The sequence below is a fragment of the Erithacus rubecula genome (assembly GCF_903797595.1).
Source record: "Erithacus rubecula genome assembly, chromosome: 8".
Taxonomy (NCBI): domain Eukaryota; kingdom Metazoa; phylum Chordata; class Aves; order Passeriformes; family Muscicapidae; genus Erithacus; species Erithacus rubecula.
In genome coordinates, this window is record NC_136659.1 from 3,874,641 (window position 1) to 3,900,981 (window position 26,341).

At 56.2% G+C, this 26,341-nt stretch overlaps 3 protein-coding genes across 3 annotated transcripts; all 3 read left to right on the forward strand.

Annotated features, from left to right (window-relative positions):
• Positions 1-4,899: 4,899 nt before the first annotated feature.
• LOC306804250 (uncharacterized protein) lies at positions 4,900-6,477 on the forward strand (the record flags this gene model as incomplete). Its single annotated transcript, XM_079310567.1, has 3 exons — positions 4,900-5,032; positions 6,087-6,151; positions 6,265-6,477. The coding sequence occupies exons 1-3, from the start codon at positions 4,915-4,917 to the stop codon at positions 6,475-6,477; spliced, it is 396 nt and encodes a 131-aa protein (XP_079166693.1). The 5' UTR covers positions 4,900-4,914.
• A 504-nt stretch (positions 6,478-6,981) lies between these two features.
• LOC306804456 (uncharacterized protein) lies at positions 6,982-8,232 on the forward strand. The gene is made up of 3 exons (XM_079311049.1): positions 6,982-7,268; positions 7,502-7,637; positions 7,868-8,232. Exons 1-3 carry the CDS (start codon positions 7,234-7,236, stop codon positions 8,186-8,188), a joined length of 492 nt encoding a protein of 163 aa, XP_079167175.1. The 5' UTR covers positions 6,982-7,233; the 3' UTR covers positions 8,189-8,232.
• A 5,710-nt stretch (positions 8,233-13,942) lies between these two features.
• Positions 13,943-16,606, forward strand: LOC306804251 (maestro heat-like repeat-containing protein family member 1; the record flags this gene model as incomplete). The annotated part of the gene is made up of 6 exons (XM_079310568.1): positions 13,943-14,229; positions 14,463-14,598; positions 14,830-15,017; positions 15,100-15,237; positions 15,514-15,628; positions 16,481-16,606. Exons 1-6 carry the CDS (start codon positions 14,195-14,197, stop codon positions 16,604-16,606), a joined length of 738 nt encoding a protein of 245 aa, XP_079166694.1. The 5' UTR covers positions 13,943-14,194.
• Between the last annotated feature and the right edge of the window lie 9,735 nt (positions 16,607-26,341).

The following is a 26,341-nucleotide window of genomic DNA, read 5'->3' on the forward strand; positions in this document are numbered from 1 at the left end:
CAAAGGGGTTTCTTATTTTTCTTGCGGGTGGCTTCCAGGGAGAAGGGAAATAGCAATGCCCGCTGTGGTGTTTAAAGGCCCCGCCAGGGGCGGAGGGAAGCACCCCAGCCAGTCAGCTTAGGGCGGAGGGAAGGGGAGGGAAAACCGAAGCACAAGACAGGCTCTAGGGAAGTCAGGGAGATACCATTCTGGTGCTACAACCAACCAAGGAAATAGAATGCAGAGTGTGGCCCCTCAAGCCCCGTGCGCTGTGCCCCCTCAGCCTTTGAGGCCAGCTCAGTGCGGTGGGAAGGCAAGAGCTTCTTGGGGGAAGCTGGGGACCACTCTGCCATGGACAGCACTGCGATCCTTTTGGTGCCCCCTCCAGTGCCGGCATTGTGGAGACCTTCACCAGCGGCTCACGTGCTGTGTCACTGTGGATGCCGGCCTGCAAAATGTCCTGGTGACACTGGCTGAAGAACACCCCGTTCACGTGGTGATGGTCTCCTGTGCTGTGCCCCGTGGTGTGACGGGTACGGGGCAGAAGTGCCTTGGCAGCTCGGGCTCAGCAGCCTGTAGGGCCATCGATGGCCCTGTACAGCCTGTGCAGAGGGTCAGGCATAGAGCTGCGGGCCCTCGGGCCCCCCTGTTTGCTGAGCCTGCTGCCACGCTCCCTCCCTGCCCCTCAGGCACCGGGGCTCCGTCGCCTGGCCCCACTCAGCTGCACTGGGCTGCTACTGATGCACTGCTCTGTTCCCACAGAGCTGCCGCCCTGATGTGGAGAACCATCGGCTCCTCGGGACAGGTAGTGCAGGAGGTGCTGGCAACACGCTCTCCGTGATGTAGTCCAGCATGTTCTTCCCCAGAGAGACAACGAGGCCGTCTTTGCCCTGGCTGTGAGTTTCTGCCATGGCCTTTGCTCACCCTCCGCGTGCCCTCTCCAGCCGTCTCCATGCTCTGCCCAGCGCCCTGCAGCTCCCAGCCTCGGGCGCTGGGCTGGAAGCTGGCCTGGGGACAGGCTCAGGGGCAGCAGGCCCGGCTGCTCCCCCTGCGTCTCCCCTGGGGCCCTGCCACACGGGCACCTGGGCACTGAGCGCTTCTGCTTCAAGCTGCTTTGTCTTTTGCAGGCAACTGTGGTGCTGTGGGTGACTGTCCCACGCGCACCGAGTGGCACACGGCAGTGCTCCTTCATTCGCCCCGCCTGTTGGTGGCTCTGTTCTTGCAAATTGTCAGCAGCACAGAGCAGATGCCACAGGGCGTGGAGGGCGTGTGGACGGCGTGCCGGGAGGAGCACCACCTTCCCAGCGAGCGCAGCAGGTGCCAGTCGCCCTGTCCTTCCCATGCCCTCGTGGCCAGGGCCAGAGCTCCCGGCGTGACCTGGCGTTTGCTCTGCACACAGGTTTGCAGTGCAAACCCTGAAGGCTCTGCTCTGCCGACTGGGCGCCCATGAAATGCTGCTGGCTCTGGAGGACAGGCAGGTCTGGGACAACTTGCTCTGCGCCGACACCCAGCACGATGCAGCGGGCTGCTGGCCAGGTGAGACCCCCTTCTCCGTGCTGCCAGCATTGGTGCCCTGTGCCCGCAGTGCCCCACACAGTGCCCGTGGTTGTGGGCGAGAGGGCCTTGGCAGCGAGGGAGGGCCGAGCAGACTGGAAAGGCTGGGACAGGAGGGGGCCCAGGAGCAGCCGCCTCCCCAAGGGCCCGAGTGCCCTGGCAGAGTGCCGGGCAGAGGTGACGCACCTCTGTGAGTCAGCCGTGGCGGAGGTTTGCCTGCCCAGCTCAGGGCCTGGGTGCCTTTGTTCCCCTGCCAGGGAGATGCGCCATGGCTTGAGCCCCTTGTGCCCGTGCATCGCCAGGCACCTGCTCAGCCTGCCCATCTGGGGGCAGCCCCGCTGGGATCTGCCGGCGCTGGCGTTCCTGGTGGAGGTGAGCCTGAGGGCCAGCGCTGCCTGGCTGAGCTGCCTCCCAGCTCTGCGGCCTCTGGGAGCCGCAGCCGCCTGGCACGGTGCGCGCCCGCTGCTGCTGCCCGGGCCCGGCCCCAGGCGGTTCCGCGCTCTGCCGGCCGCGTCCCTGTCACTGCCCTGTGCCTTTCAGGTCCTGGAGTGCCTGGACTGAGACAACACGGGCACAGCGCCCTGTTGATCATGTCCAGGCAGCTGCCGAGCTGGAGCAGGGACAGGCTGAGTCTGCAGCTCAGAGGCCTTGCTGTGCTCAGCAAGGAGCCCTCGCTGGTGAGAGGGGGGCAGCGGCTGATGCTGCGCTGGCAGCGTGGCGCTGGGCAACGCAGCCCCTTGGGCCTGCACGGGATTCGGCAGCTCAGGCAGCGGCTCCCAGCTCTCCTGCCTGCCGCTTCAGCCGCCTGAGTGCCTCGGGACAGGCCTCTACCTCTGGGCCCTGAGGCAGCCGGGTGGGATTTACACAGCAGAGCCTTGTCTTGCACACAGAGCGGAGGAATACGGCGCCTCTCTCAACTCCTGGTGGAGCAGCTGGCTGGAGATGGAGAGATGGACGTGACCACCCTCTCTCTGCTCGCCCGTCTGCCCCGGGAGGAAGACCAGATGATACCCAGCGCCACCGCCCCGGAGCTGGCTGAGCCACTCCTGCCTGGCTTTGAGAATGTAAGGCTCTGTGCCCACGGGCTGTGGACGCAGCCCGCAAACTTTCTACCCCGGGAAGTTTTGGGCTGCGCGGGCCGGCGGGCCGTGGCTGGGCGCAGGGAGCGCGCGGCCGAGGGGCAGAGCCCGCGCTGAGCCTTCCCTCCTGGCGTTCTCCGCAGCAGCTGCAGGACAAGAGCCAAGAGGCAGAAACACCAGCGTCCATTGGCGACCTCACCTCGCCTCTGACGACGCCACCAGCTGCAGAGCAGACCCGCTGGAGCTCCAGGCACAGCTCGTGCTTGTAACAGCTGAGCCTGTGGCTAGCTCCAGGAGCTCCTGCCATCTCCCTTTCTTCTCTCCCCCGCCCCCTCGCCATACCTGCCCATCCCCAGTTTTGCCTCCCCGCTCACCCCTTCGCTTCGCTTTGCCTTAATAAAGTTTGGTTCGTTCACTTTACCCACATCTCTTTGGAGCCTGAGCGGCGCCAGACCTGAGCCCTGGCACACACTGGGCCCTGCTGCCGTTCTCTTCCGCGCTGTGCTCTGTGCACGGACAGAGAGCAAACAGGGGCAGCTGAGGCTGCAAAGGTCCCTGTCCTGCAGGTCCCCTTGCACAACACCGTGGGCTTAAAGGTGGTGCTGAGCACGCTGGAGGGGACTGGAGGAGCCTGGCTTTTAGAAGGACCAGCTTGAGTATGCTCTGAGCCCAGCCTTGAGGGATTCCCTGGCAAGCATCCACGGAGGGCAAGGCAGCTTGCAATGCTGGAAGTTTTCACAAAGAGCTTCCTGAAGCACAGCACTGCTCCATCCCTACACAGGGACAGGAAGAGAGCAGAAGCAGAGGCCATCGTGGCCTAACAGTGAGCTTTGGGTGTGCCAAAAAGCAAATGAAGCAGCAGCAGCAGCAGCAGCAGCAGCAGTGGCAGAGTGGCTGAGACTCAGTTACACAACCATGCCAGTGCAGGGAGCGCTGTCAGGCAGTGCCTGCACGCTGGGTGAGCTTCTGGGGGCTCTGGTTTCCCCACAAGTAAGCAATGGCAGTGCCTGCCTCAGACACAGTCTGAGCAAGCCAGACCAGAGCAGAGTCCTGGAAGGTGCTCACGAGAGCCTCCTGGGAGAACAGGGCTCTGCTCTCTGGCTGGCAACAGCCCTGGTTTGGCTGCCGAGACCGCAGGCGGGAGTTGAGGCGGGAGTGAAGAGGCAGCGGGCAGCTGGTGTTTTGTAGGAGGCCCGGGGCTGCGTGCCCGGAGCGACACGTGGGAACACGTTCGGGGCAAGGAGCATGAGCTGGAGCTGGAGTGCCTGTGCTGCAAGGACCACAAGTAATTCAGCCTTGCCAGCGTTTTCTAAGGAAAGTGTGCAGGTGTTCCCCAGGAAAGGTCCAAATTTGGGGAAATGCCTTTGGAGGAGAGGCTTGCATCTCCAGCAGCGTGCTTCCCCAGGAGCCCCAGTGATGTAGGTGCGGCTGTCTCCCTTTGGCTCCCTGCACTCCTTTCAGGGCCTCCTCGAGGCTCCTTGCCCTTAGCAGAAGGTTGTGGGAAGGGAGAAGGCTGTGAAGAGCAGCTTGGCATCTGCCTGAGCCTGCTGAGACCAACCCAAGCGCCTACAGCAGGGTGTGTTCCCCTGCTTTGAGCACAGGTGTGAACCGGACCATCTCTGCCCAGCTGAGAGCCCCAAAGCACTTTCAAAGAGCTGTGCATTCAAAGACCTTTATTGCACACACTAATGCCATCATCCCTATCTGGTGTGATTTTCACCCTGGGCAAGATGCCTTTGCCTCTTGCTGGCTGGAAACTGCTCTGCTCCAGGGCCAGCAGCGAGCTGGCTGCAAGGGCCAGGCATGGTGGAGATTCCTTCCCTGAGCACTTGTACGGTCTGGGTGTGTCCCGGGCTGTCTTAGACACCGGGGCACTTTGGGTGGGCTGGGGGCAACACCAGGGCCCGTGGCAGAGAGTCCAAGGGCCCTTTGTGACACGGTGGAGCACGGTGACCATGGAACCTGGTGTAGTGGTGTGGAACAGGGTGCTAAGGGCCCTTTGGGACACGGTGGAGCACGGTGACCATGGAACCGGGTGTAGTGGTGTGGAACAGGGTGTCCAAGGGCCCTTTGTGACACGCACTGACATAGGTGCTGGCAGCAACGCAGCCACGCCAGAGCGCTCGGTGCTCGCGACGGGACAGGACGCAGAGAGCGGAGCTGTGGTGAGACACCACAGAGCCAACTCGATCGTGCCTGTCCCGAAGCTCTTCCCAAGCGCTCCTCCTGTGGCTGGCCTCGCAGCCTGACTGTTCCACTGGCTGACTCGCTGAGGGATCTGCCCTCGAGGTCAGACTGTGGGATGGCAGGCAGAGTGTTCAGCCTCTTGAAGACCCTTCGGGGAAAGAAAAAGAAAGGCCCTGCAGCTGCCCCCGAACTGCAGCTGCAAGAGCCACAACAGTTGCAGCCACTGCAGGATGGTGAGTGGCAGAGCCTGGGCCACACGGCTGGTGCTTGGAGCCAGCTTCACCCCAGCACATCCCCATCCCATCCCATCCCATCCCATCCCATCCCATCCCATCCCATCCCATCCCATCCCATCCCATCCCCTCCCCTCCCCTCCCCTCCCCTCCCCTCCCCTCCCCTCCCCTCCCCTTCCATCCCATCCCATCCCATCCCATCCCATCCCATCCCATCCCATCCCATCCCATCCCATCCCATCCCAACCCATCCCATCCCATCCCATCCCATCCCATCCCATCCCATCCCATCCCATCCCATCCCATCCCACCCCATACCATCCCAACCCATCCCATCCCATCCCATCCCATCCCATCCCATCCCATCCCATCCCATCCCAGCCCATCTCATCCCATCCCACCCCATCCCATCCCAACCCATCCCATCCTATCTCAGTCCATCCTTTTCCTTCCCATCCCAACCTATCCCATCTTATCTCATCCCATCCCATTTCATCCCATCCCATCCCATCCCATCCCATCACATCCCATCCCATCCCCTCCCATCCCATCCCGTCCCGTCCCATCCCATCCCATCCCATCCCATCCCATCCCGTCCCGTCCCGTCCCATCCGGTCCCGTCCCATCCCATCCCATCCATCCCATCCCATCCCATCCCATCCCATCCCATCCCATCCCCATCCCATCCCATCCTATCCCATCCCATCCTTTTCCATCACATCGCATCCCATCGCATCCCATCGCATCCCATCCCATCCCATCCCATCCCATCCCATCCCATCCCATCCCATCCCATCCCATCCCGTCCCGTCTCGTCCCATCCCATCCCATCCCATCCCATCCCGTCCCATCCCATCCCATCCCATCACATCCCATCCCATCCCATCCCATCCTCTGTGAACATGCCTGCGCGCAGGGGCCGGGGCTGCTCTCCCTCGGCCCTGCTCCGTTCCCTGGCCATCTGTCTGTCCCTGCCCGGGCAGCGCAGGGCTGGGCTGTGTTCTCTGCCCTCTCCTGGGGCCACTCAGCTCTGGCTGCGCTCGCTCTGTGCCAGATGCAGTAAAGGACCGGACTCAGGCCCAGGATCCCGCCCGTGGCCGCTTCCAGCGAGCTGTGCAGGTACCTGCGGCCATCCCCACCTGGGCCGGGCCTGCTGTCCCTGCTGGGCCCCGCACCGCGCCTGGAGCACTCCATGGAGCGTCCCTCCCTTACCGCCCTTCCTTCTGCTGCAGCTGCTGCGCAGGTTCCTGCGCCTTCGGCACAGGGAGGCCACAGCCACAGCGAGCCAGGGCACGGCCCAGCCCGACTGCAGGCCCAGCGAGCTGCAGGCAGAGCCTGGTGCCAGCACAGAGTCCTCTGCATGCGCAGCGGACTCTGCCATGGACACGGCTGAGGGCAGCGCCATGGCTGGCACGGCCCGGGCTGAGGAGCACGGCCAGCTCTGACACCCTCTCTGGGAGCCTGTCAGACACCGACTCCATGGGCAGCCACGCCGACGCTCCTGCTCCCTCTCGGGCCTTTCCCCAGGAAGAGGGAAATGCTTTTGCTCCACAGCAGGTAGGCACCCTGGGGCCAGGGCTAAAGGCCTCCCAGGATCATCGTGTGGTGCTAGAGCTATCTGGGCTTCTCTCTGGCCAGCTCAGTACTAGGAGGAAGCCCAGGGCCCTGCGGGAAGGAGAAAATAGAACAAAAGAGGCTCCTTCCCACAAAGGGGTTTCTTATTTTTCTTGCGGGTGGCTTCCAGGGAGAAGGAGGAAATAGCAATGCCCGGCTGTGGTGTTTAAAGGCCCCGCCAGGGGCGGAGGGAAAGCAGACCCCAGCCAGTCAGCTTAGGGCGGAGGGGAAAGGGGAGGGGAAAGGACCGAAGCACAAGACAGGCTCTAGGGGAAGTCAGGGAGATACCATTCTGGGTGCTACACCAACCAAGGAAATAGAATGCAAGAGTGTGGCCCCTCAAGCCCCGTGCGCTGTGCCCCCTCAGCCTTTGAGGCCAGCTCAGTGCGGTGGGAAGGCAAGAGCTTCTTGGGGGAAGCTGGGGACCACGCTGCCATGGACAGCACTGCGAGTCCTTTTGGTGCCCCCTCCAGGTGCCGGGCATTGTGAGAGACCTTCACCAGCGGCTCACGTGCTGTGTCACTGTGGATGCCGGCCTGCAAAATGTCCTGGTGACACTGGCTGAAGAACACCCCGTTCACGTGGTGATGGGTCTCCTGTGCTGTGCCCCGTGGTGTGACGGGTACGGGGCAGAAGTGCCTTGGCAGCTCGGGGCTCAGCAGCCTGTAGGGCCATCGATGGCCCTGTACAGCCTGTGCAGAGGGGTCAGGCATAGAGCTGCGGGGCCCTCGGGCCCCCCTGTTTGCTGAGCCTGCTGCCACGCTCCCTCCCTGCCCCTCAGGGCACCGGGGCTCCGTCGCCTGGCCCCACTCAGCTGCACGGGGCTGCTACTGATGCACTGCTCTGTTCCCACAGAGCTGCCGCCCTGATGTGGAGAACCATCGGCTCCTCGGGACAGGTAGTGCAGGAGGTGCTGGCAACACTGCTCTCCGTGATGGAGTCCAGCATGTTCTTCCCCAGAGAGGACAACGAGGCCGTCTTTGCCCTGGCTGTGAGTTTCTGCCATGGCCTTTGCTCACCCTCCGCGTGCCCTCTCCAGCCGCTCTCCATGCTCTGCCCAGCGCCCTGCAGCTCCCAGCCTCGGGCGCTGGGCTGGAAGCTGGCCTGGGGACAGGCTCAGGGGCAGCAGGCCGGCTGCTCCCCCTGCGTCTCCCCTGGGGCCCTGCCACACGGGCACCTGGCACTGAGCGCTTCTGCTTCAAGCTGCTTTGTCTTTTGCAGGCAACTGTGGTGCTGTGGGTGACTGTCCACGCGCCCGAGTGGCACACGGCAGTGCTCCTTCATTCGCCCCGCCTGTTGGTGGCTCTGTTCTTGCAAATTGTCAGCAGCACAGAGCAGATGCCACAGGGCGTGGAGGGCGTGTGGACGGCGTGCCGGGAGGAGCACCACCTTCCCAGCGAGCGCAGCAGGTGCCAGTCGCCCTGTCCTTCCCATGCCCTCGTGGCCAGGGCCAGAGCTCCCGGCGTGACCTGGCGTTTGCTCTGCACACAGGTTTGCAGTGCAAACCCTGAAGGCTCTGCTCTGCCGACTGGGCGCCCATGAAATGCTGCTGGCTCTGGAGGACAGGCAGGTCTGGGACACCTTGCTCTGCGCCGACACCCAGCACGATGCAGCGGGGCTGCTGGCCAGGTGAGACCCCCTTCTCCGTGCTGCCAGCATTGGTGCCCTGTGCCCGCAGTGCCCCACACAGTGCCCGTGGTTGTGGGCGAGAGGGCCTTGGCAGCGAGGGAGGGCCGAGCAGACTGGAAAAGGCTGGGACAGGAGGGGGCCCAGGAGCAGCCGCCTCCCCAAGGGCCCGAGTGCCCTGGCAGAGTGCCGGGCAGAGGTGACGCACCTCTGTGAGTCAGCCGTGGCGGAGGTTTGCCTGCCCAGCTCAGGGCCTGGGTGCCTTTGTTCCCCTGCCAGGGAGATGCGCCATGGCTTGAGCCCCTTGTGCCCGTGCATCGCCAGGCACCTGCTCAGCCTGCCCATCTGGGGGCAGCCCCGCTGGGATCTGCCGGCGCTGGCGTTCCTGGTGGAGGTGAGCCTGAGGGCCAGCGCTGCCTGGCTGAGCTGCCTCCCAGCTCTGCGGCCTCTGGGAGCCGCAGCCGCCTGGCACGGTGCACGCCCGCTGCTGCTGCCCGGGCCCGGCCCCAGGCGGTTCCGCGCTCCTGCCGGCCGCGTCCCTGTCACTGCCCTGTGCCTTTCAGGTCCTGGAGTGCCTGGACTTGAGACAACACGGGCACAGCGCCCTGTTGATCATGTCCAGGCAGCTGCCGAGCTGGAGCAGGGACAGGCTGAGTCTGCAGCTCAGAGGCCTTGCTGTGCTCAGCAAGGAGCCCTCGCTGGTGAGAGGGGGGCAGCGGCTGATGCTGCGCTGGCAGCGTGGCGCTGGGCAACGCAGCCCCTTGGGCCTGCACGGGATTCGGCAGCTCAGGCAGCGGCTCCCAGCTCTCCTGCCTGCCGCTTCAGCCGCCTGAGTGCCTCGGGACAGGCCTCTGCCTCTGGGCCCTGAGGCAGCCGGGTGGGATTTACACAGCAGAGCCTTGTCTTGCACACAGAGCGGAGGAATACGGCGCCTCTCTCAACTCCTGGTGGAGCAGCTGGCTGGAGATGGAGAGATGGACGTGACCACCCTCTCTCTGCTCGCCCGTCTGCCCGGGAGGAAGACCAGATGATACCCAGCGCCACCGCCCCGGAGCTGGCTGAGCCACTCCTGCCTGGCTTTGAGAATGTAAGGCTCTGTGCCCACGGGCTGTGGACGCAGCCCGCAAACTTTCTACCCCGGGAAGTTTTGGGCTGCGCGGGGCCGGCGGGCCGTGGCTGGGCGCAGGAGCGCGCGGGCCGAGGGGCAGAGCCCGCGCTGAGCCTTCCCTCCTGGCGTTCTCCGCAGCAGCTGCAGGACAAGAGCCAAGAGGCAGAAACACCAGCGTCCATTGGCGACCTCACCTCGCCTCTGACGACGCCACCAGCTGCAGAGCAGACCCGCTGGAGCTCCAGGCACAGCTCGTGCTTGTAACAGCTGAGCCTGTGGCTAGCTCCAGGAGCTCCTGCCATCTCCCTTTCTTCTCTCCCCCGCCCCCTCGCCATACCTGCCCATCCCCAGTTTTGCCTCCCCGCTCACCCCTTCGCTTCGCTTTGCCTTAATAAAGTTTGGTTCGTTCACTTTACCCACATCTCTTTGGAGCCTGAGCGGCGCCAGACCTGAGCCCTGGCACACACTGGGCCCTGCTGCCGTTCTCTTCCGCGCTGTGCTCTGTGCACGGACAGAGAGCAACAGGGGCAGCTGAGGCTGCAAAGGTCCCTGTCCTGCAGGTCCCCTTGCACAACACCGTGGGCTTAAAGGTGGTGCTGAGCACGCTGGAGGGGACTGGAGGAGCCTGGCTTTTAGAAGGACCAGCTTGAGTATGCTCTGAGCCCAGCCTTGAGGGATTCCCTGGCAAGCATCCACGGAGGGCAAGGCAGCTTGCAATGCTGGAAGTTTTCACAAAGAGCTTCCTGAAAGCACAGCACTGCTCCATCCCTACACAGGGACAGGAAGAGAGCAGAAGCAGAGGCCATCGTGGCCTAACAGTGAGCTTTGGGTGTGCCAAAAAGCAAATGAAGCAGCAGCAGCAGCAGCAGCAGCAGCAGCAGTGGCAGAGTGGCTGAGACTCAGTTACACAACCATGCCAGTGCAGGGAGCGCTGTCAGGCAGTGCCTGCACGCTGGGTGAGCTTCTGGGGGCTCTGGTTTCCCCACAAGTAAGCAATGGCAGTGCCTGCCTCAGACACAGTCTGAGCAAGCCAGACCAGAGCAGAGTCCTGGAAGGTGCTCACGAGATCCTCCTGGGAGAACAGGGCTCTGCTCTCTGGCTGGCAACAGCCTGGTTTGGCTGCCGAGACCGCAGGCGGGAGTTGAGGCGGGAGTGAAGAGGCAGCGGGCAGCTGGTGTTTGTAGGAGGCCCGGGGCTGCGTGCCCGGAGCGACACGTGGGAACACGTTCGGGGCAAGGAGCATGAGCTGGAGCTGGAGTGCCTGTGCTGCAAGGACCACAAGTAATTCAGCCTTGCCAGCGTTTTCTAAGGAAAGTGTGCAGGTGTTCCCCAGGAAAGGTCCAAATTTGGGGAAATGCCTTTGGAGGAGAGGCTTGCATCTCCAGCAGCGTGCTTCCCCAGGAGCCCCAGTGATGTAGGTGCGGCTGTCTCCCTTTGGCTCCCTGCACTCCTTTCAGGGCCTCCTCGAGGCTCCTTGCCCTTAGCAGAAGGTTGTGGGAAGGGAGAAGGCTGTGAAGAGCAGCTTTGGCATCTGCCTGAGCCTGCTGAGACCAACCCAAGCGCCTACAGCAGGGTGTGTTCCCCTGCTTTGAGCACAGGTGTGAACCGGACCATCTCTGCCCAGCTGAGAGCCCCAAAGCACTTTCAAAGAGCTGTGCATTCAAAGACCTTTATTGCACACACTAATGCCATCATCCCTATCTGGTGTGATTTTCACCCTGGGCAAGATGCCTTTGCCTCTTGCTGGCTGGAAACTGCTCTGCTCCAGGGCCAGCAGCGAGCTGGCTGCAAGGGCCAGGCATGGTGGAGATTCCTTCCCTGAGCACTTGTACGGTCTGGGTGTGTCCCGGGCTGTCTTAGACACCGGGGCACTTTGGGTGGGCTGGGGCGAACACCAGGGCCCGTGGCAGAGAGTCCAAGGGCCCTTTGTGACACGGTGGAGCACGGTGACCATGGAACCTGGTGTAGTGGTGTGGAACAGGGTGCTAAGGGCCCTTTGGGACACGGTGGAGCACGGTGACCATGGAACCGGGTGTAGTGGTGTGGAACAGGGTGTCCAAGGGCCCTTTGTGACACGCACTGACATAGGTGCTGGCAGCAACGCAGCCACGCCAGAGCGCTCGGTGCTCGCGACGGGACAGGACGCAGAGAGCGGAGCTGTGGTGAGACACCACAGAGCCAACTCGATCGTGCCTGTCCCGAAGCTCTTCCCAAGCGCTCCTCCTGTGGCTGGCCTCGCAGCCTGACTGTTCCACTGGCCTGACTCGCTGAGGGATCTGCCCTCGAGGTCAGACTGTGGGATGGCAGGCAGAGTGTTCAGCCTCTTTGAAGACCCTCGGGGGAAAGAAAAGAAAGGGCCCTGCACGCTGCCCCCGAACTGCAGCTGCAAAGAGCACACAACAGTTGCAGCCACTGCAGGATGGTGAGTGGCAGAGGCCTGGGCCACACGGCTGGGTGCTTGGAGCCAGCTTCATACCCCAGCACATCCCATCCCATCCCATCTCCCATCCACATACCATCCCATCCAACCCATCCCATCCCATCCCATCCCATCCCACTCAAATCCTCAGCCCCCCTCCCCTACCTCCCCTCCCCTCACCTTCCTCCTCCCATCCCTTCCATTCCCATCCCATTCCCTCCCATATCCCATCCCATCCCATCCCATTCCATTCCCATCCATCAAACCCATCCCAACCTATCTACAGGATCATACCATCAATACCATCCAACTCCCATCCCACCCCATACAATCCCAACCATCAATCCATCCCTCCCATCCCAATCCATCCATCCCATCCCATCCCAGCCCATCTCATCCCATCCCACCCCATCCCATCCCAACCCATCCCATCCTATCTCAGTCCATCCTTTTCCATCCCATCCCAACCTATCCCATCTTATCCCATTTCATCCCATCCCATCCCCATCCCATCACATCCCATCCACCATCCCATCCCATCCCATCCCGTCCCGTCCCATCCCATCCCATCCCATCCCATCCCATCCCGTCCCGTCCCGTCCCATCCGGTCCCGTCCCATCCCATCCCATCCCATCCCATCCCATCCCATCCCATCCCATCCCATCCCATCCCATCCCATCCTTTTCTATCCCATCCCAACATATCCCATCTTATCCCATCCCATCCCATCCCATCCCACCCATCCCATCCCATCCCATCCCATCCCATCCCATCCCATCCCATCCCATCCCATCCCATCCCATCCCATCCCATCCCCACCCCACTCCCATCCCATCCCATCCCATCCATCCCATTCATCCCATCCCATCCCATCCCATCATCCCATCCCATCCCATCCCATCCCATCCCATCCCATCCCATCCCATCCCATCCATCCCATCCCATCCCATCCCATCCCATCCCATCCCGTCCCGTCTCGTCCCATCCCATCCCATCCCATCCCATCCCCACCCCTCCCATCCCATTCCATCCCGTCCCATCCCATCCCATCCCATCCCATCCATCCATCCATCCCATCCATCCATCCTCTCTGAACATGCCTGCTCGCAGGGGCCGGGGCTGCTCTCCCTCGGCCCTGCTCCGTTCCCTGGCCATCTGGCTGTCCCTGGCCGGGCAGCGCAGGGCTGGGCTGTGTTCTCTGCCCTCTCCTGGGGCCACTCAGCTCTGGCTGCGCTCGCTCTGTGCCAGATGCAGTAAAGGACCGGACTCAGGCCCAGGATCCCGCCCGTGGCCGCTTCCAGCGAGCTGTGCAGGTACCTGCGGCCATCCCCACCTGGGCCGGGCCTGCTGTCCCTGCTGGGCCCAGCACCGCGCCTGGAGCACTCCATGGAGCGTCCCTCCCTTACCGCCCTTCCTTCTGCTGCAGCTGCTGCGCAGGTTCCTGCGCCTTCGGCACAGGGAGGCCACAGCCACAGCGAGCCAGGGCACGGCCCAGCCCGACTGCAGGCCCAGCGAGCTGCAGGCAGAGCCTGGTGCCAGCACAGAGTCCTCTGCATGCGCAGCGGACTCTGCCATGGACACGGCTGAGGGCAGCGCCATGGCTGGCACGGCCCGGGCTGAGAGCACGGCCAGCTCTGACACCCTCTCTGGGAGCCTGTCAGACACCGACTCCATGGGCAGCCACGCCGACGCTCCTGCTCCCTCTCGGGCCTTTCCCCAGGAAGAGGGAAATGCTTTTGCTCCACAGCAGGTAGGCACCCTGGGGCCAGGGCTAAAGGCCTCCCAGGATCATCGTGTGGTGCTAGAGCTATCTGGGCTTCTCTCTGGCCAGCTCAGTACTAGGAGGAAGCCCAGGGCCCTGCGGGAAGGAGAAAATAGAACAAAAGAGGCTCCTTCCCACAAAGGGGTTTCTTATTTTTCTTGCGGGTGGCTTCCAGGGAGAAGGAGGAAATAGCAATGCCCGGCTGTGGTGTTTAAAGGCCCCGCCAGGGGCGGAGGGAAAGCAGACCCCAGCCAGTCAGCTTAGGGCGGAGGGGAAAGGGGAGGGGAAAGGACCGAAGCACAAGACAGGCTCTAGGGGAAGTCAGGGAGATACCATTCTGGGTGCTACACCAACCAAGGAAATAGAATGCAAGAGTGTGGCCCCTCAAGCCCCGTGCGCTGTGCCCCCTCAGCCTTTGAGGCCAGCTCAGTGCGGTGGGAAGGCAAGAGCTTCTTGGGGGAAGCTGGGGACCACGCTGCCATGGACAGCACTGCGAGTCCTTTTGGTGCCCCCTCCAGGTGCCGGGCATTGTGAGAGACCTTCACCAGCGGCTCACGTGCTGTGTCACTGTGGATGCCGGCCTGCAAAATGTCCTGGTGACACTGGCTGAAGAACACCCCGTTCACGTGGTGATGGGTCTCCTGTGCTGTGCCCCGTGGTGTGACGGGTACGGGGCAGAAGTGCCTTGGCAGCTCGGGGCTCAGCAGCCTGTAGGGCCATCGATGGCCCTGTACAGCCTGTGCAGAGGGGTCAGGCATAGAGCTGCGGGGCCCTCGGGCCCCCCTGTTTGCTGAGCCTGCTGCCACGCTCCCTCCCTGCCCCTCAGGGCACCGGGGCTCCGTCGCCTGGCCCCACTCAGCTGCACGGGGCTGCTACTGATGCACTGCTCTGTTCCCACAGAGCTGCCGCCCTGATGTGGAGAACCATCGGCTCCTCGGGACAGGTAGTGCAGGAGGTGCTGGCAACACTGCTCTCCGTGATGGAGTCCAGCATGTTCTTCCCCAGAGAGGACAACGAGGCCGTCTTTGCCCTGGCTGTGAGTTTCTGCCATGGCCTTTGCTCACCCTCCGCGTGCCCTCTCCAGCCGCTCTCCATGCTCTGCCCAGCGCCCTGCAGCTCCCAGCCTCGGGCGCTGGGCTGGAAGCTGGCCTGGGGACAGGCTCAGGGGCAGCAGGCCGGCTGCTCCCCCTGCGTCTCCCCTGGGGCCCTGCCACACGGGCACCTGGGCACTGAGCGCTTCTGCTTCAAGCTGCTTTGTCTTTTGCAGGCAACTGTGGTGCTGTGGGTGACTGTCCACGCGCCCGAGTGGCACACGGCAGTGCTCCTTCATTCGCCCCGCCTGTTGGTGGCTCTGTTCTTGCAAATTGTCAGCAGCACAGAGCAGATGCCACAGGGCGTGGAGGGCGTGTGGACGGCGTGCCGGGAGGAGCACCACCTTCCCAGCGAGCGCAGCAGGTGCCAGTCGCCCTGTCCTTCCCATGCCCTCGTGGCCAGGGCCAGAGCTCCCGGCGTGACCTGGCGTTTGCTCTGCACACAGGTTTGCAGTGCAAACCCTGAAGGCTCTGCTCTGCCGACTGGGCGCCCATGAAATGCTGCTGGCTCTGGAGGACAGGCAGGTCTGGGACAACTTGCTCTGCGCCGACACCCAGCACGATGCAGCGGGGCTGCTGGCCAGGTGAGACCCCCTTCTCCGTGCTGCCAGCATTGGTGCCCTGTGCCCGCAGTGCCCCACACAGTGCCCGTGGTTGTGGGCGAGAGGGCCTTGGCAGCGAGGGAGGGCCGAGCAGACTGGAAAAGGCTGGGACAGGAGGGGGCCCAGGAGCAGCCGCCTCCCCAAGGGCCCGAGTGCCCTGGCAGAGTGCCGGGCAGAGGTGACGCACCTCTGTGAGTCAGCCGTGGCGGAGGTTTGCCTGCCCAGCTCAGGGCCTGGGTGCCTTTGTTCCCCTGCCAGGGAGATGCGCCATGGCTTGAGCCCCTTGTGCCCGTGCATCGCCAGGCACCTGCTCAGCCTGCCCATCTGGGGGCAGCCCCGCTGGGATCTGCCGGCGCTGGCGTTCCTGGTGGAGGTGAGCCTGAGGGCCAGCGCTGCCTGGCTGAGCTGCCTCCCAGCTCTGCGGCCTCTGGGAGCCGCAGCCGCCTGGCACGGTGCGCGCCCGCTGCTGCTGCCCGGGCCCGGCCCCAGGCGGTTCCGCGCTCCTGCCGGCCGCGTCCCTGTCACTGCCCTGTGCCTTTCAGGTCCTGGAGTGCCTGGACTTGAGACAACACGGGCACAGCGCCCTGTTGATCATGTCCAGGCAGCTGCCGAGCTGGAGCAGGGACAGGCTGAGTCTGCAGCTCAGAGGCCTTGCTGTGCTCAGCAAGGAGCCCTCGCTGGTGAGAGGGGGGCAGCGGCTGATGCTGCGCTGGCAGCGTGGCGCTGGGCAACGCAGCCCCTTGGGCCTGCACGGGATTCGGCAGCTCAGGCAGCGGCTCCCAGCTCTCCTGCCTGCCGCTTCAGCCGCCTGAGTGCCTCGGGACAGGCCTCTGCCTCTGGGCCCTGAGGCAGCCGGGTGGGATTTACACAGCAGAGCCTTGTCTTGCACACAGAGCGGAGGAATACGGCGCCTCTCTCAACTCCTGGTGGAGCAGCTGGCTGGAGATGGAGAGATGGACGTGACCACCCTCTCTCTGCTCGCCCGTCTGCCCCGGGAGGAAGACCAGATGATACCCAGCGCCACCGCCCCGGAGCTGGCTGAGCCACTCCTGCCTGGCTTTGAGAATGTAAGGCTCTGTGCCCACGGGCTGTGGACGCAGCCCGCAAACTTTCTACCCCGGGAAGTTTTGGGCTGCGCGGGCCGGCGGGCCGTGGCTGGGCGCAGGGAGCGCGTGGCCGAGGGGCAGAGCCCGCGCTGAGCCTTCCCTCCTGGCGTTCTCCGCAGCAGCTGCAGGACAAGAGCCAAGAGGCAGAAACACCAGCGTCCATTGGCGACCTCACCTCGCCTCTGACGACGCCACCAGCTGCAGAGCAGACCCGCTGGAGCTCCAGGCACAGCTCGTGCTTGTAACAGCTGAGCCTGTGGCTAGCTCCAGGAGCTCCTGCCATCTCCCTTTCTTCTCTCCCCCGCCCCCTCGCCATACCTGCCCATCCCAGTTTTGCCTCCCCGCTCACCCCTTCGCTTCGCTTTGCCTTAATAAAGTTTGGTTCGTTCACTTTACCCACATCTCTTTGGAGCCTGAGCGGCGCCAGACCTGAGCCCTGGCACACACTGGGCCCTGCTGCCGTTCTCTTCCACGCTGTGCTCTGTGCACGGACAGAGAGCAACAGGGGCAGCTGAGGCTGCAAAGGTCCCTGTCCTGCAGGTCCCCTTGCACAACACCGTGGGCTTAAAGGTGGTGCTGAGCACGCTGGAGGGGACTGGAGGAGCCTGGCTTTTAGAAGGACCAGCTTGAGTATGCTCTGAGCCCAGCCTTGAGGGATTCCCTGGCAAGCATCCACGGAGGGCAAGGCAGCTTGCAATGCTGGAAGTTTTCACAAAGAGCTTCCTGAAAGCACAGCACTGCTCCATCCCTACACAGGGACAGGAAGAGAGCAGAAGCAGAGGCCATCGTGGCCTAACAGTGAGCTTTGGGTGTGCCAAAAAGCAAATGAAGCAGCAGCAGCAGCAGCAGCAGCAGTGGCAGAGTGGCTGAGACTCAGTTACACAACCATGCCAGTGCAGGGAGCGCTGTCAGGCAGTGCCTGCACGCTGGGTGAGCTTCTGGGGGCTCTGGTTTCCCCACAAGTAAGCAATGGCAGTGCCTGCCTCAGACACAGTCTGAGCAAGCCAGACCAGAGCAGAGTCCTGGAAGGTGCTCACGAGAGCCTCCTGGGAGAACAGGGCTCTGCTCTCTGGCTGGCAACAGCCTGGTTTGGCTGCCGAGACCGCAGGCGGGAGTTGAGGCGGGAGTGAAGAGGCAGCGGGCAGCTGGTGTTTGTAGGAGGCCCGGGGCTGCGTGCCCGGAGCGACACGTGGGAACACGTTCGGGGCAAGGAGCATGAGCTGGAGCTGGAGTGCCTGTGCTGCAAGGACCACAAGTAATTCAGCCTTGCCAGCGTTTTCTAAGGAAAGTGTGCAGGTGTTCCCCAGGAAAGGTCCAAATTTGGGGAAATGCCTTTGGAGGAGAGGCTTGCATCTCCAGCAGCGTGTTTCCCCAGGAGCCCCAGTGATGTAGGTGCGGCAGCTCCGGGCTCAGCAGCCTGTAGGGCCATCGATGGCCCTGTACAGCCTGTGCAGAGGGGTCAGGCATAGAGCTGCGGGGCCCTTGGGCCCCCCTGTTTGCTGAGCCTGCTGCCACTCTCCCTCCCTGGCCTTTAGGGCTGTGATTCAACACAGGGATTCTTCAGGCTGAGGTAACACTATTGACTCTTCAGGGTATGGAATAGGATGGATCATTACATGGGCACTGATAGTTTAATTTTGCTTTTGTTTTTGTTTTTTTTTTCTGTTTTCTTCTTCTTTTTCTTCAGGAAATTGACCAGAGTTTTGGTTTTTTCCATTTGCCCAGACTTTGTCTTAAAATAATCCATTCATGTAGCACTGTGTATTTGGCTTCAAATATATGTTTGAATTAAAAAGGTCCTTTTTCTATTCTTCTAGACGGCAGCTTAGCCTTAGATTTTATTTCAAATAGGAGTATATCTCTTTTCTTTTAGTAGATTTTTCTAGTTTTCTAGACTTGCTTGGAGTCTGTGTGACCTTTGCAACACTTCATTTATGAACTATGGCATAACAAGATTAACACTGACCTTTCTGTAGCAATGGCTGCTGTTGAGAAGAGCTACCATCTCATATTGGGATTCTTTATTTATTTTAATGCATAGGAAGGCTGGAGAAAAAAAGAAGGAGGCTATCTACTTATTTTGTGGAGCACAATTTATTATTCAATGAACATATGGGTAAAGTGAATGAACCAAACTTTACATAAACTGATGGACAATTGATAACACAAAAAATACCCTTAAAGTTCGAAGATGGTGTTCATCTTTCACTGTGTTTGCTGGTTGTTTTAGTTGCTTCACTTTTTCTGATGTGTCAGTGCTCTGAAGAGCAAAGGAAAACATGCTGGGGTTGTCCAGTATGGAGAACCTGTGGAAGTCAAACAGGGAATTGGGAGGATGCTCTCCTTCACCCCTGTGTTGGGAAAAGAGTGGGAGGAAAGAGGAATTGGGGAGAGAAGCAGAAATGTGAGACATCAGGGACAGGACCACCTGGAAGGCAAGGGGAACTCCCAATTCCTGCTATCTAAGGAGTTTGCATGGGCTAATTCAAACTGTATTTGTGCTAATTTAAAGGGTTTTTTTAGAAGTGCTTTGTGCACAAGGAGTAGGGGTAGGACTGTATTTTGAACTGTGTTCAAAATTGTTAATCTGATATTCAGATGACAATGGAATGCAACAACCCTGAGTACAATTTTTGTTAGTAGCTCGATTTGAGGTATTTTGATTTTTCTAATTCAAACCTAAAGGAAAGATGGCATGAACCAAATACTGAAGATACCACCTTTAGTTCATGTAATTATGTTTGATCCCATTTTGTTACCTGAACTTAATAGCAGTTTAAGAACTCAGTAATATTGCTTCTGACAAAATTATGAAGCTCTTTCTAATAGCTAAAAAAACATTTTTCCAATTTCTTTTTCAGGATGAAATTAATGTTATACAGTGTAGAAAAAGAGGTTTCAAAAAAACAGGTGAGTTTCCTTCTGTATATTAAAACTTCTTAGGCAGGTCTGGTATCAGCTCTTATCAAAGGAATATTTTATATTATAGAAAATATATATATAATGTGTATATGTATCTCAACACTATTGATAATATTGGCAGGTACTTTTGATATCATGCATGTGTTGGACTCGGCTCTTTAAACTAATGTTTCTAGGCATAAACAAACTGGGCAGAAGGGAAATTTGGCACCTGAGAGAAGGAGAGGTTTGCTGATGTTTAGGTGAGGCATTGTTACTGCAGATGCTTAATGTTGTTTATTTATGTATTTATGTATTTATGTATTTATTTATTTATTTATTGTTACTTCTGCATTCTCAGTGACTGGAAATTTCTGTAAATGTAGGTAAAACACTGACATCTAGTGCCTAGAACAAAGCAGCCAAACATGCTCAGAGACTCCTCAGCTTTGGAGCCTCCTGGGCTGGGTTTAACTGCTCACTAATATTATGGACTGCAGTATGTTATGGGTATTATATTAATGTTTCTAAGTTCAGACTTGACATATTTGGGGCCATCTAGACTAACATGGTCTCGTGCCCTTGCTAATCAGAGCTTTCTGCAGAAGACAGAAGAAGAAGTTGAGTTAAACACCAGCAGACAGCAGCAACTCACCATGACTTTCTGTACTTCCCTATTTCCTGTGAAAAAAAATGTTTCCTGACCCCTTTTGGAGGGTTTTTTTGCCTTTTTTGTAGCATACTGGTGGTCCAGAGGCAGCCAATAGATCCCTGATGAGCCATTAGAGGTTTCCCTTTCTCAATTTCCAGCTGATGGACTCCTGTTGCCAGCAGAGCTGCAAATTAAGTTACTTAACATTTTATGCATTTATTATTATACAGGTTCTTAGAACTACTTACTTTCCTTCTGTTTATGATGATCTATTTTAATGATGACTTAAAACAAATGCTTTCAAAGAATCTCAAAGACCCACAGTGCCCAAGGACAAAAACTTAAAGGAATTAGCAATTCCTGGCAATAGGACTCCTCTCTCTGGTTTCATTCTTTAGGCTGCCCTTCAACACAAAAAAAATATCCCCAACCAAAATCCCCAAACCACACCAAAATAACTAATCCCCTTAAATATGATTGTCCCCCTAGATTTGATTTTAGTCATGTTTTCCCCACTACAAAGAAAAAAATCTTGCAAATTCTGCTTAAAACACTATTCTTGCCAAGTGGATTTTTAAAACTTCTTACTTTCCCATTTCTTATGCTTCTTTTTGTTATCTTCTTAAACCAGGACTGCCTACTGATTTTTAACTGGCATTCAAAATTATTATTATTTGTAACAGCAATTTCTAGGCCATTATGAAAATAACAGAAGAAAGCTCTGGTTTGCTTTGCTACCACTGCCCCCTCATGCCCTTAACCCCGGCCTCTCTCTTTTTTTTTTTTTTTTTTTTTTTTATAATGCTAAATAAGATTCTTTTTTTAGTCATTCTGCAGGATGGGTAGTGCAAACATGCACAGCTAGGGGGACCAAGGGAGAGTAAAAATGCAGTGAATGCTGCAGGGCTCATTTCCACAGATCAGGCTTTAATGACTGGACCACTTCAAAACCTCATTCTGCCCCAGATAATAAAGAAAACATTTGAAATTCACATTCAGACTGATAATGTACGAGGTTAAATTTCCATGTGCAGAAACCAGCGAGGCAAATATTGACCCGTGTTTCTTCTACAGGTGACTCTGGTGTTTCCAGGTACAAAAATTAATCAGCCCAAGTTGGTTTTGGGGTAGATGCTTTCCTAAAAAAAAGGTTTATCAGACTTCACAGATGCAACACTGCAAAGATCCTTCACAGCACAGGCTGGGAGCCACAGTGAGAGGGCTATTAAAACATGTATATACACCAATAGTTGGCTCTTCTTGATTCTCCAGAGGAGGTAGTTAAGCCTTTAAATCAGCTAAGAAACCAGCTCAACAGTGTGGAATAATTATAGGGCATTTCTTGCTCATTTTTATATAATCCATTAAGTATCTCCTAGATTTATCTTCCTATCTCTGCTGTTATCTGTCATTTGCAGTTTTTTAGTCTAAATAACTATATTTATGGGATTAGCCAGTAGACAGGCTGATGAGATTTGGTATCTGGGATCTAAACACAGTATTTCTCTCAATCTACCATGAATAAACAATTGTGGGATTTTTTTTTTTTCCCCATCTCTTGTTGTCTAAAATGAAAGAGTAAGTATGTCCTAGATACATTTGTTTTATTCTGACTACTAAAACATAGAAATTACAGAATTAAGTTCTATGCCAACCTGTCTTTTAGGAAACCTGAAATCATATCTGAGCTATTAAAGTTTAATAGCTAATGGGGGGAGAGAAGTAATTACTTCCCATAACATCTTTCTCTATCAAGAATTTCGTTGTAACACTGATACAAAATTATTCCACTGGCATTATAAACTGCCATGTAATGTCTGATAATGACACCTCTTACTGCCACAGAGAAAGCTTTGTTATGACTTCGATTACACATTCATACCCTGCACCAAAATGGAGATGAATAGGATGAAAGTAGATAGCTAATATATCACGGTGGCATTTGAGCTGAGAGTTATTATTTTTTTAAATACATATGTGAGAACATGAAACAAATTAGCCAGACTTTTGTCTTGCCAAAAAGGGGCAAAACTCAATTGTCTGCATAGGCATTTTACCCTTTTCCCATCAATAGGAACAGTGTTAGCAAAGTTCAGATTTCCTTTTGGCTTCACTGTTGGCTCTTTAGTGATTTTTTTACATAGCTGCTGGTGATTTTCCTTATGCCATTTCTTTAGGACAGGAAAAGTCTGAAGTTTGTTTTGCCCTTCCTTTTTCAAACTGACAGTCTCTAGTTTAAAGTCTCCCTCCATCCTTTGCTTTTCCACCCTTTCTCATACCACAGTGTTCAGTGTCATTCTGCTGGAATAAAGCCAAGGCTGGCATAAATAGGATGGCAGTGAACAGGTTCCCAGTAAATGTTTTGCTGTTGGAAATGATGGGCTTTTTTAAAATCCAAGACAGTGAAGGAATGAAGATGTAATCTACAGATCAGATTCAAAACTTTATTTATTATCTGTTCACTCTAATGTTGAAAAGTTTGACTTGAACTTTCTGTAATTTAGTTTTGTCTTTGTACTTCCTTTCATTTTAACCTTAAATATAGGTTAAAATAGCAAAAATTTCATAACATAGGGAAATAGGATTTCATGTACAAATTTTCAGCTTTCTAATGAAAGAAGTTGTTTGGTACTTTTGAATAAGATTATGTTGTGAACTTCTCTGTCCCTTTAGGCCTTTGATTTATCTTTAAATGGTATATTCTTGGGATGGAGAAGTAATTTCTTACTTTTTCTGTTCAACCACGCTTGTATGGGAATTGAATTCTTTTAAGGGAATTCAAACACACCACCTTTAAATTCTCCAGAGTTTTAGACTCAAAGCAGCTTCTCTCTCTGCCAGCTGCAGCCTGGATTTCTTGTTAAAAATTTTTGATTTTAAAACTATTTTAGTGGCAGCAATCATGCTACAGCAAGGTTGTTTGCCTTGCCAAAAGGTTCACTAATTCCCATCAGCAGGGACAGGATCCTAACACACGTGGTGGCTCTGCTGATGGTATTTCAAGTGACCCTTGTAATCACTGAGCATCAACTGGCAGTGAAGTTTCAGCATTAAACTTTAACTTCGCTCATTTGGGGTCTTAATTGTGCTTTGAAACATTTGATGGCTTGGCTGACCTTTCTGTGGGTTAACTGCAGGCTGAGATTTGTCTGCCAGGAGGGAGCTGCTGAGGAAACCTTGGAGTGTAGCACTTGATTGGTGTCAGTGATACAGCATGGTCTGGTCTCTCCAGGGTTAGAAATTACTCTGAACTTTTTTATGGGCTTTAACTGGAGCTACAGAAAGAAAGAAAACGTTGGGAATGCCAAAAATTTTACAAAGAGTAGGCAATGAGTATAAATTGAAGAGCCACTTAACGTTAAATGCAGGGATTGGACTCTATAATCCCTTCTAAGACATTGCTAACCCTTCCTTTCCCCATAGGAAATCTCCCAGGGGAGCAGTGAATTTCCCTGCTAGTGGGAAAGTCCAGCATTGCCATCTCCCCCAGGCTGCCATGCAGCAAGGGCAGCCCAGGCAGGACTGGGGCAAGGCCTTTGCTGAAAATCCTAACAGTTTGAAAAATTCCCCTCTACTCACCTGAAGGTATTTTGGAAACCTGCAGTTTTCACCAAAAGTAGCAATTTTTTTCTTTAGGTCTGATTCAATACTACATAGAGGTAGAGATGATGGCCACAATGAGTGCAGATATTGCATCTGTAGATTTCCCCCTGCCCCTATGAATACTCTTCATTTTCATGTTATAGCTGTGTGCTGACATTTGTTCTGCCAGTCCCTGTGGAGCCTGGCACTGTGTCCTGAACCACTCCCCTCTCATTTCTGTGTAATTAGTCTGAAAGCCATGAGACAGGAACCCTTCCTGGCTGTGTTTGTGCAGGAGGCCAAGGGCAATATCAAATTTAGAAGGTAAGCAGTGGGGCAGGCAGGTGAATTCAGGCTGAGGGATGATTTGGGGCAGTGTGACTGATGAAGGAGGGCTCATTTCAGGGGTCTGCAGTACCTACATGTCACACCAAAGAGAAAAACCATCTCTTGGGGTGCTGCTCTTCAAGCCCCCATTCTTGAAGGCAAAAGGGAATTTGGTGCCCAGAAGCAAGTCCTCTGCAGTGAGGATGCACAGGCTCACCCCAGGCTGCAGGAAAGTGTCCATATTCCCACTGTGAGCACTCTCATCAGCAGGACCTGTGGGCTATGGATCAGACCCTGGTGGGGAGGATAGAGTGAGGAAGAAGATAAAGGGCAGTTTCTTTCCAGCCTGTGGGAGAAGGGGAAAACTCTGTGGTGCTGGGAATGGCATTAACAGCCAGGGATGTGGCATATTTTGGGAGAGATTACAAAATCAACTACTATAAACCTGGCATCATATCTGGGGCTCCCCAACAGTCCCTGTGCATTTAAAGTCCTGTCCCCTTGGCTGATACCTTGTTAAATATCATCCTCCTGCAATAATATTTTATCTTGTAATTATAATCCCAGAGCATGCAAAAGAAATACCAAGATGAATATAGTCGATTACCTTACCTTCATCCTTCAGAGCATTGTGTTAACCCCAGCTACTGAATAATTGCACCTGCAAAATAGGTTTTATTGGAAGAAACAAGAGCAGGAGGACTCTGCAGCCAGCAGAGGTCAAGACTGGTTGCCTCTGAAAAACCATTTGAAGCCTCTTGGCTTGAGACTATGTCATTAGCTTGATTAATCTGAGATGTATATATTCAGTAATGGACTATTTATTGTACAAAGTTGAGTCCATAATCTATTTACTTGCCACTGCCAGCACATCACACAGTAGCATTGCAGCTAATATTGAACAAAATCCAGAGCAGTGCAGTATCACCTTTTGATTTCTTCACTTGCCATTTATTTTCCTTACCAGGGATAAGTCCTGCAGACCTTGATCTCTTAGCAAACCCATGCTGGTAATTTTTCCTGCTTTGCCCGGCCTTGCTCCTGAGCTCACTAGTGATGCTCAGTTGAGTTATGGATTAAGCACCATCCACTTGGAACCACTGAGGAGCAGGATAGTGATGGCAGCTGAGAAGAAAAGAAACAGGGTTGGAGGCCACAAGTCAGCAAGAAGAAGGTAAAGAGGAAGGTTGAGGGTCAAAGTTGTTCAGTGAGAGGCAGATCAAGAGAAAACTGGAGGGGATAAACTGAAATTTTTTGGGTTGCTGTTAGGCTTTCAGAATGCAAGTGTAGCCCACATTTGTATTAGCCAGCTGTAGTTCCAGGTCAGAAGCATGAGCCCTGCAACAGAAGTGGATGCATTGTCCATGTTTAGTAGCATCTTGCTTTTTTTTTTTTTTTTCTTTCATTTTGTGATGGGGGTGGTAAGGAGGGCAGATAAAAATCCTTGAGCTACCTACCAGGGTGTGTGAATGCAGGAATTGTTCACTGGCAGGAGGACTGCACCTGCAGGACTGGACCTCAGCAGGCACAGCTTTCTGCAAGAAGATGCAAGTGCTTGGTACAGGCTCAGTTGAGATTCCTGGGCCAGAGGGTATATCAGCTTCTGGGGAAGAAGGATGAGAAATGCCCTGGGGACTTCTCATCCATTTTAGTGCCAGACTGGAGGGACAGGGAGACATTCTTCTTTATTTCCTTCCATCCCAGCTGTGTCTGCTGCCTACACACCCTGAGCCATGCTCAAGCTCAGCTTTTCCAAGTGTGTGCAACAGCAGACCTGCAGCCTTGCCATCTATTGAGGACACCTGCCTGGGCAACTATCTGCTTTACCTAGGCTTGGAGCCCAGATGCAAGTACCAATGGAAATTTTTCCATGTTGAGAAGGAAAACCATCCCTTTCCAGTTTGTGTGACAGGAGAAGGCAAGGTGTCATCAGCAGTCCACGTGGTGATGTGCTCCTCTGGGATTTTCATGTGGGTGGGGTGAAGGTGGCATCACTCAGCTCAGCAGGGTGTAGCCAGGGCTGGGCAATCATCTCCGCCTCTGTTTCCACGTCCCCCCGTGTCAGCGGCCGCAGGGCAGGAATCCAGCCCACCCAGCCCAGTTCCAGCTGGGGAGCGGCTGGGGGTGCGAGTGGCCGGATGCCTGCAGCGCTGTGCTGGGGTGCGTCCCCAGCGATGTCAGAGCTGTAGCAGGGGGCACCCCGTGGGTTTTGGGCAGAGTTGGCTGCAGACGCTGGGTTTTGGCAGCAGCCGAGCCGTGAGAGGGCGGTGTTGGACCGCGGCAGCAGCGCCCGCACGGGGCAGCGCTCCGGAGCATCCTCGCCGCGTTTTGGGGCGCTTAAGCCTTAGTATTTAGCAACGGGTTAGTCGCAACAAAATCTCATTTCCCTCTTTCTCCTTTTTTCTTTTTTCCCCCCTCCCCAGTTTCTCTTTTTTTTTTTTTTTTTTTTTTTTTTTTTTTTTTTTTTTTTTTTTTTTTTTTTTTTTTTTTGAGGTGTTTCCCAGACCTTCCAGTAGCC

Bases quoted from the DNA above. Each gene is read 5' to 3' on its own strand.
- LOC306804456 (XM_079311049.1), top strand. From the start codon at position 7,234: ATGGGTCTCCTGTGCTGTGCCCCGTGGTGTGACGG. The intron at 7,269-7,501 runs GTACGGGGCAGA...CTGTTCCCACAG, and splicing joins TGTGCCCCGTGGTGTGACGG to AGCTGCCGCCCTGATGTGGA. The intron at 7,638-7,867 runs GTGAGTTTCTGC...TGTCTTTTGCAG, and splicing joins AGGCCGTCTTTGCCCTGGCT to GCAACTGTGGTGCTGTGGGT.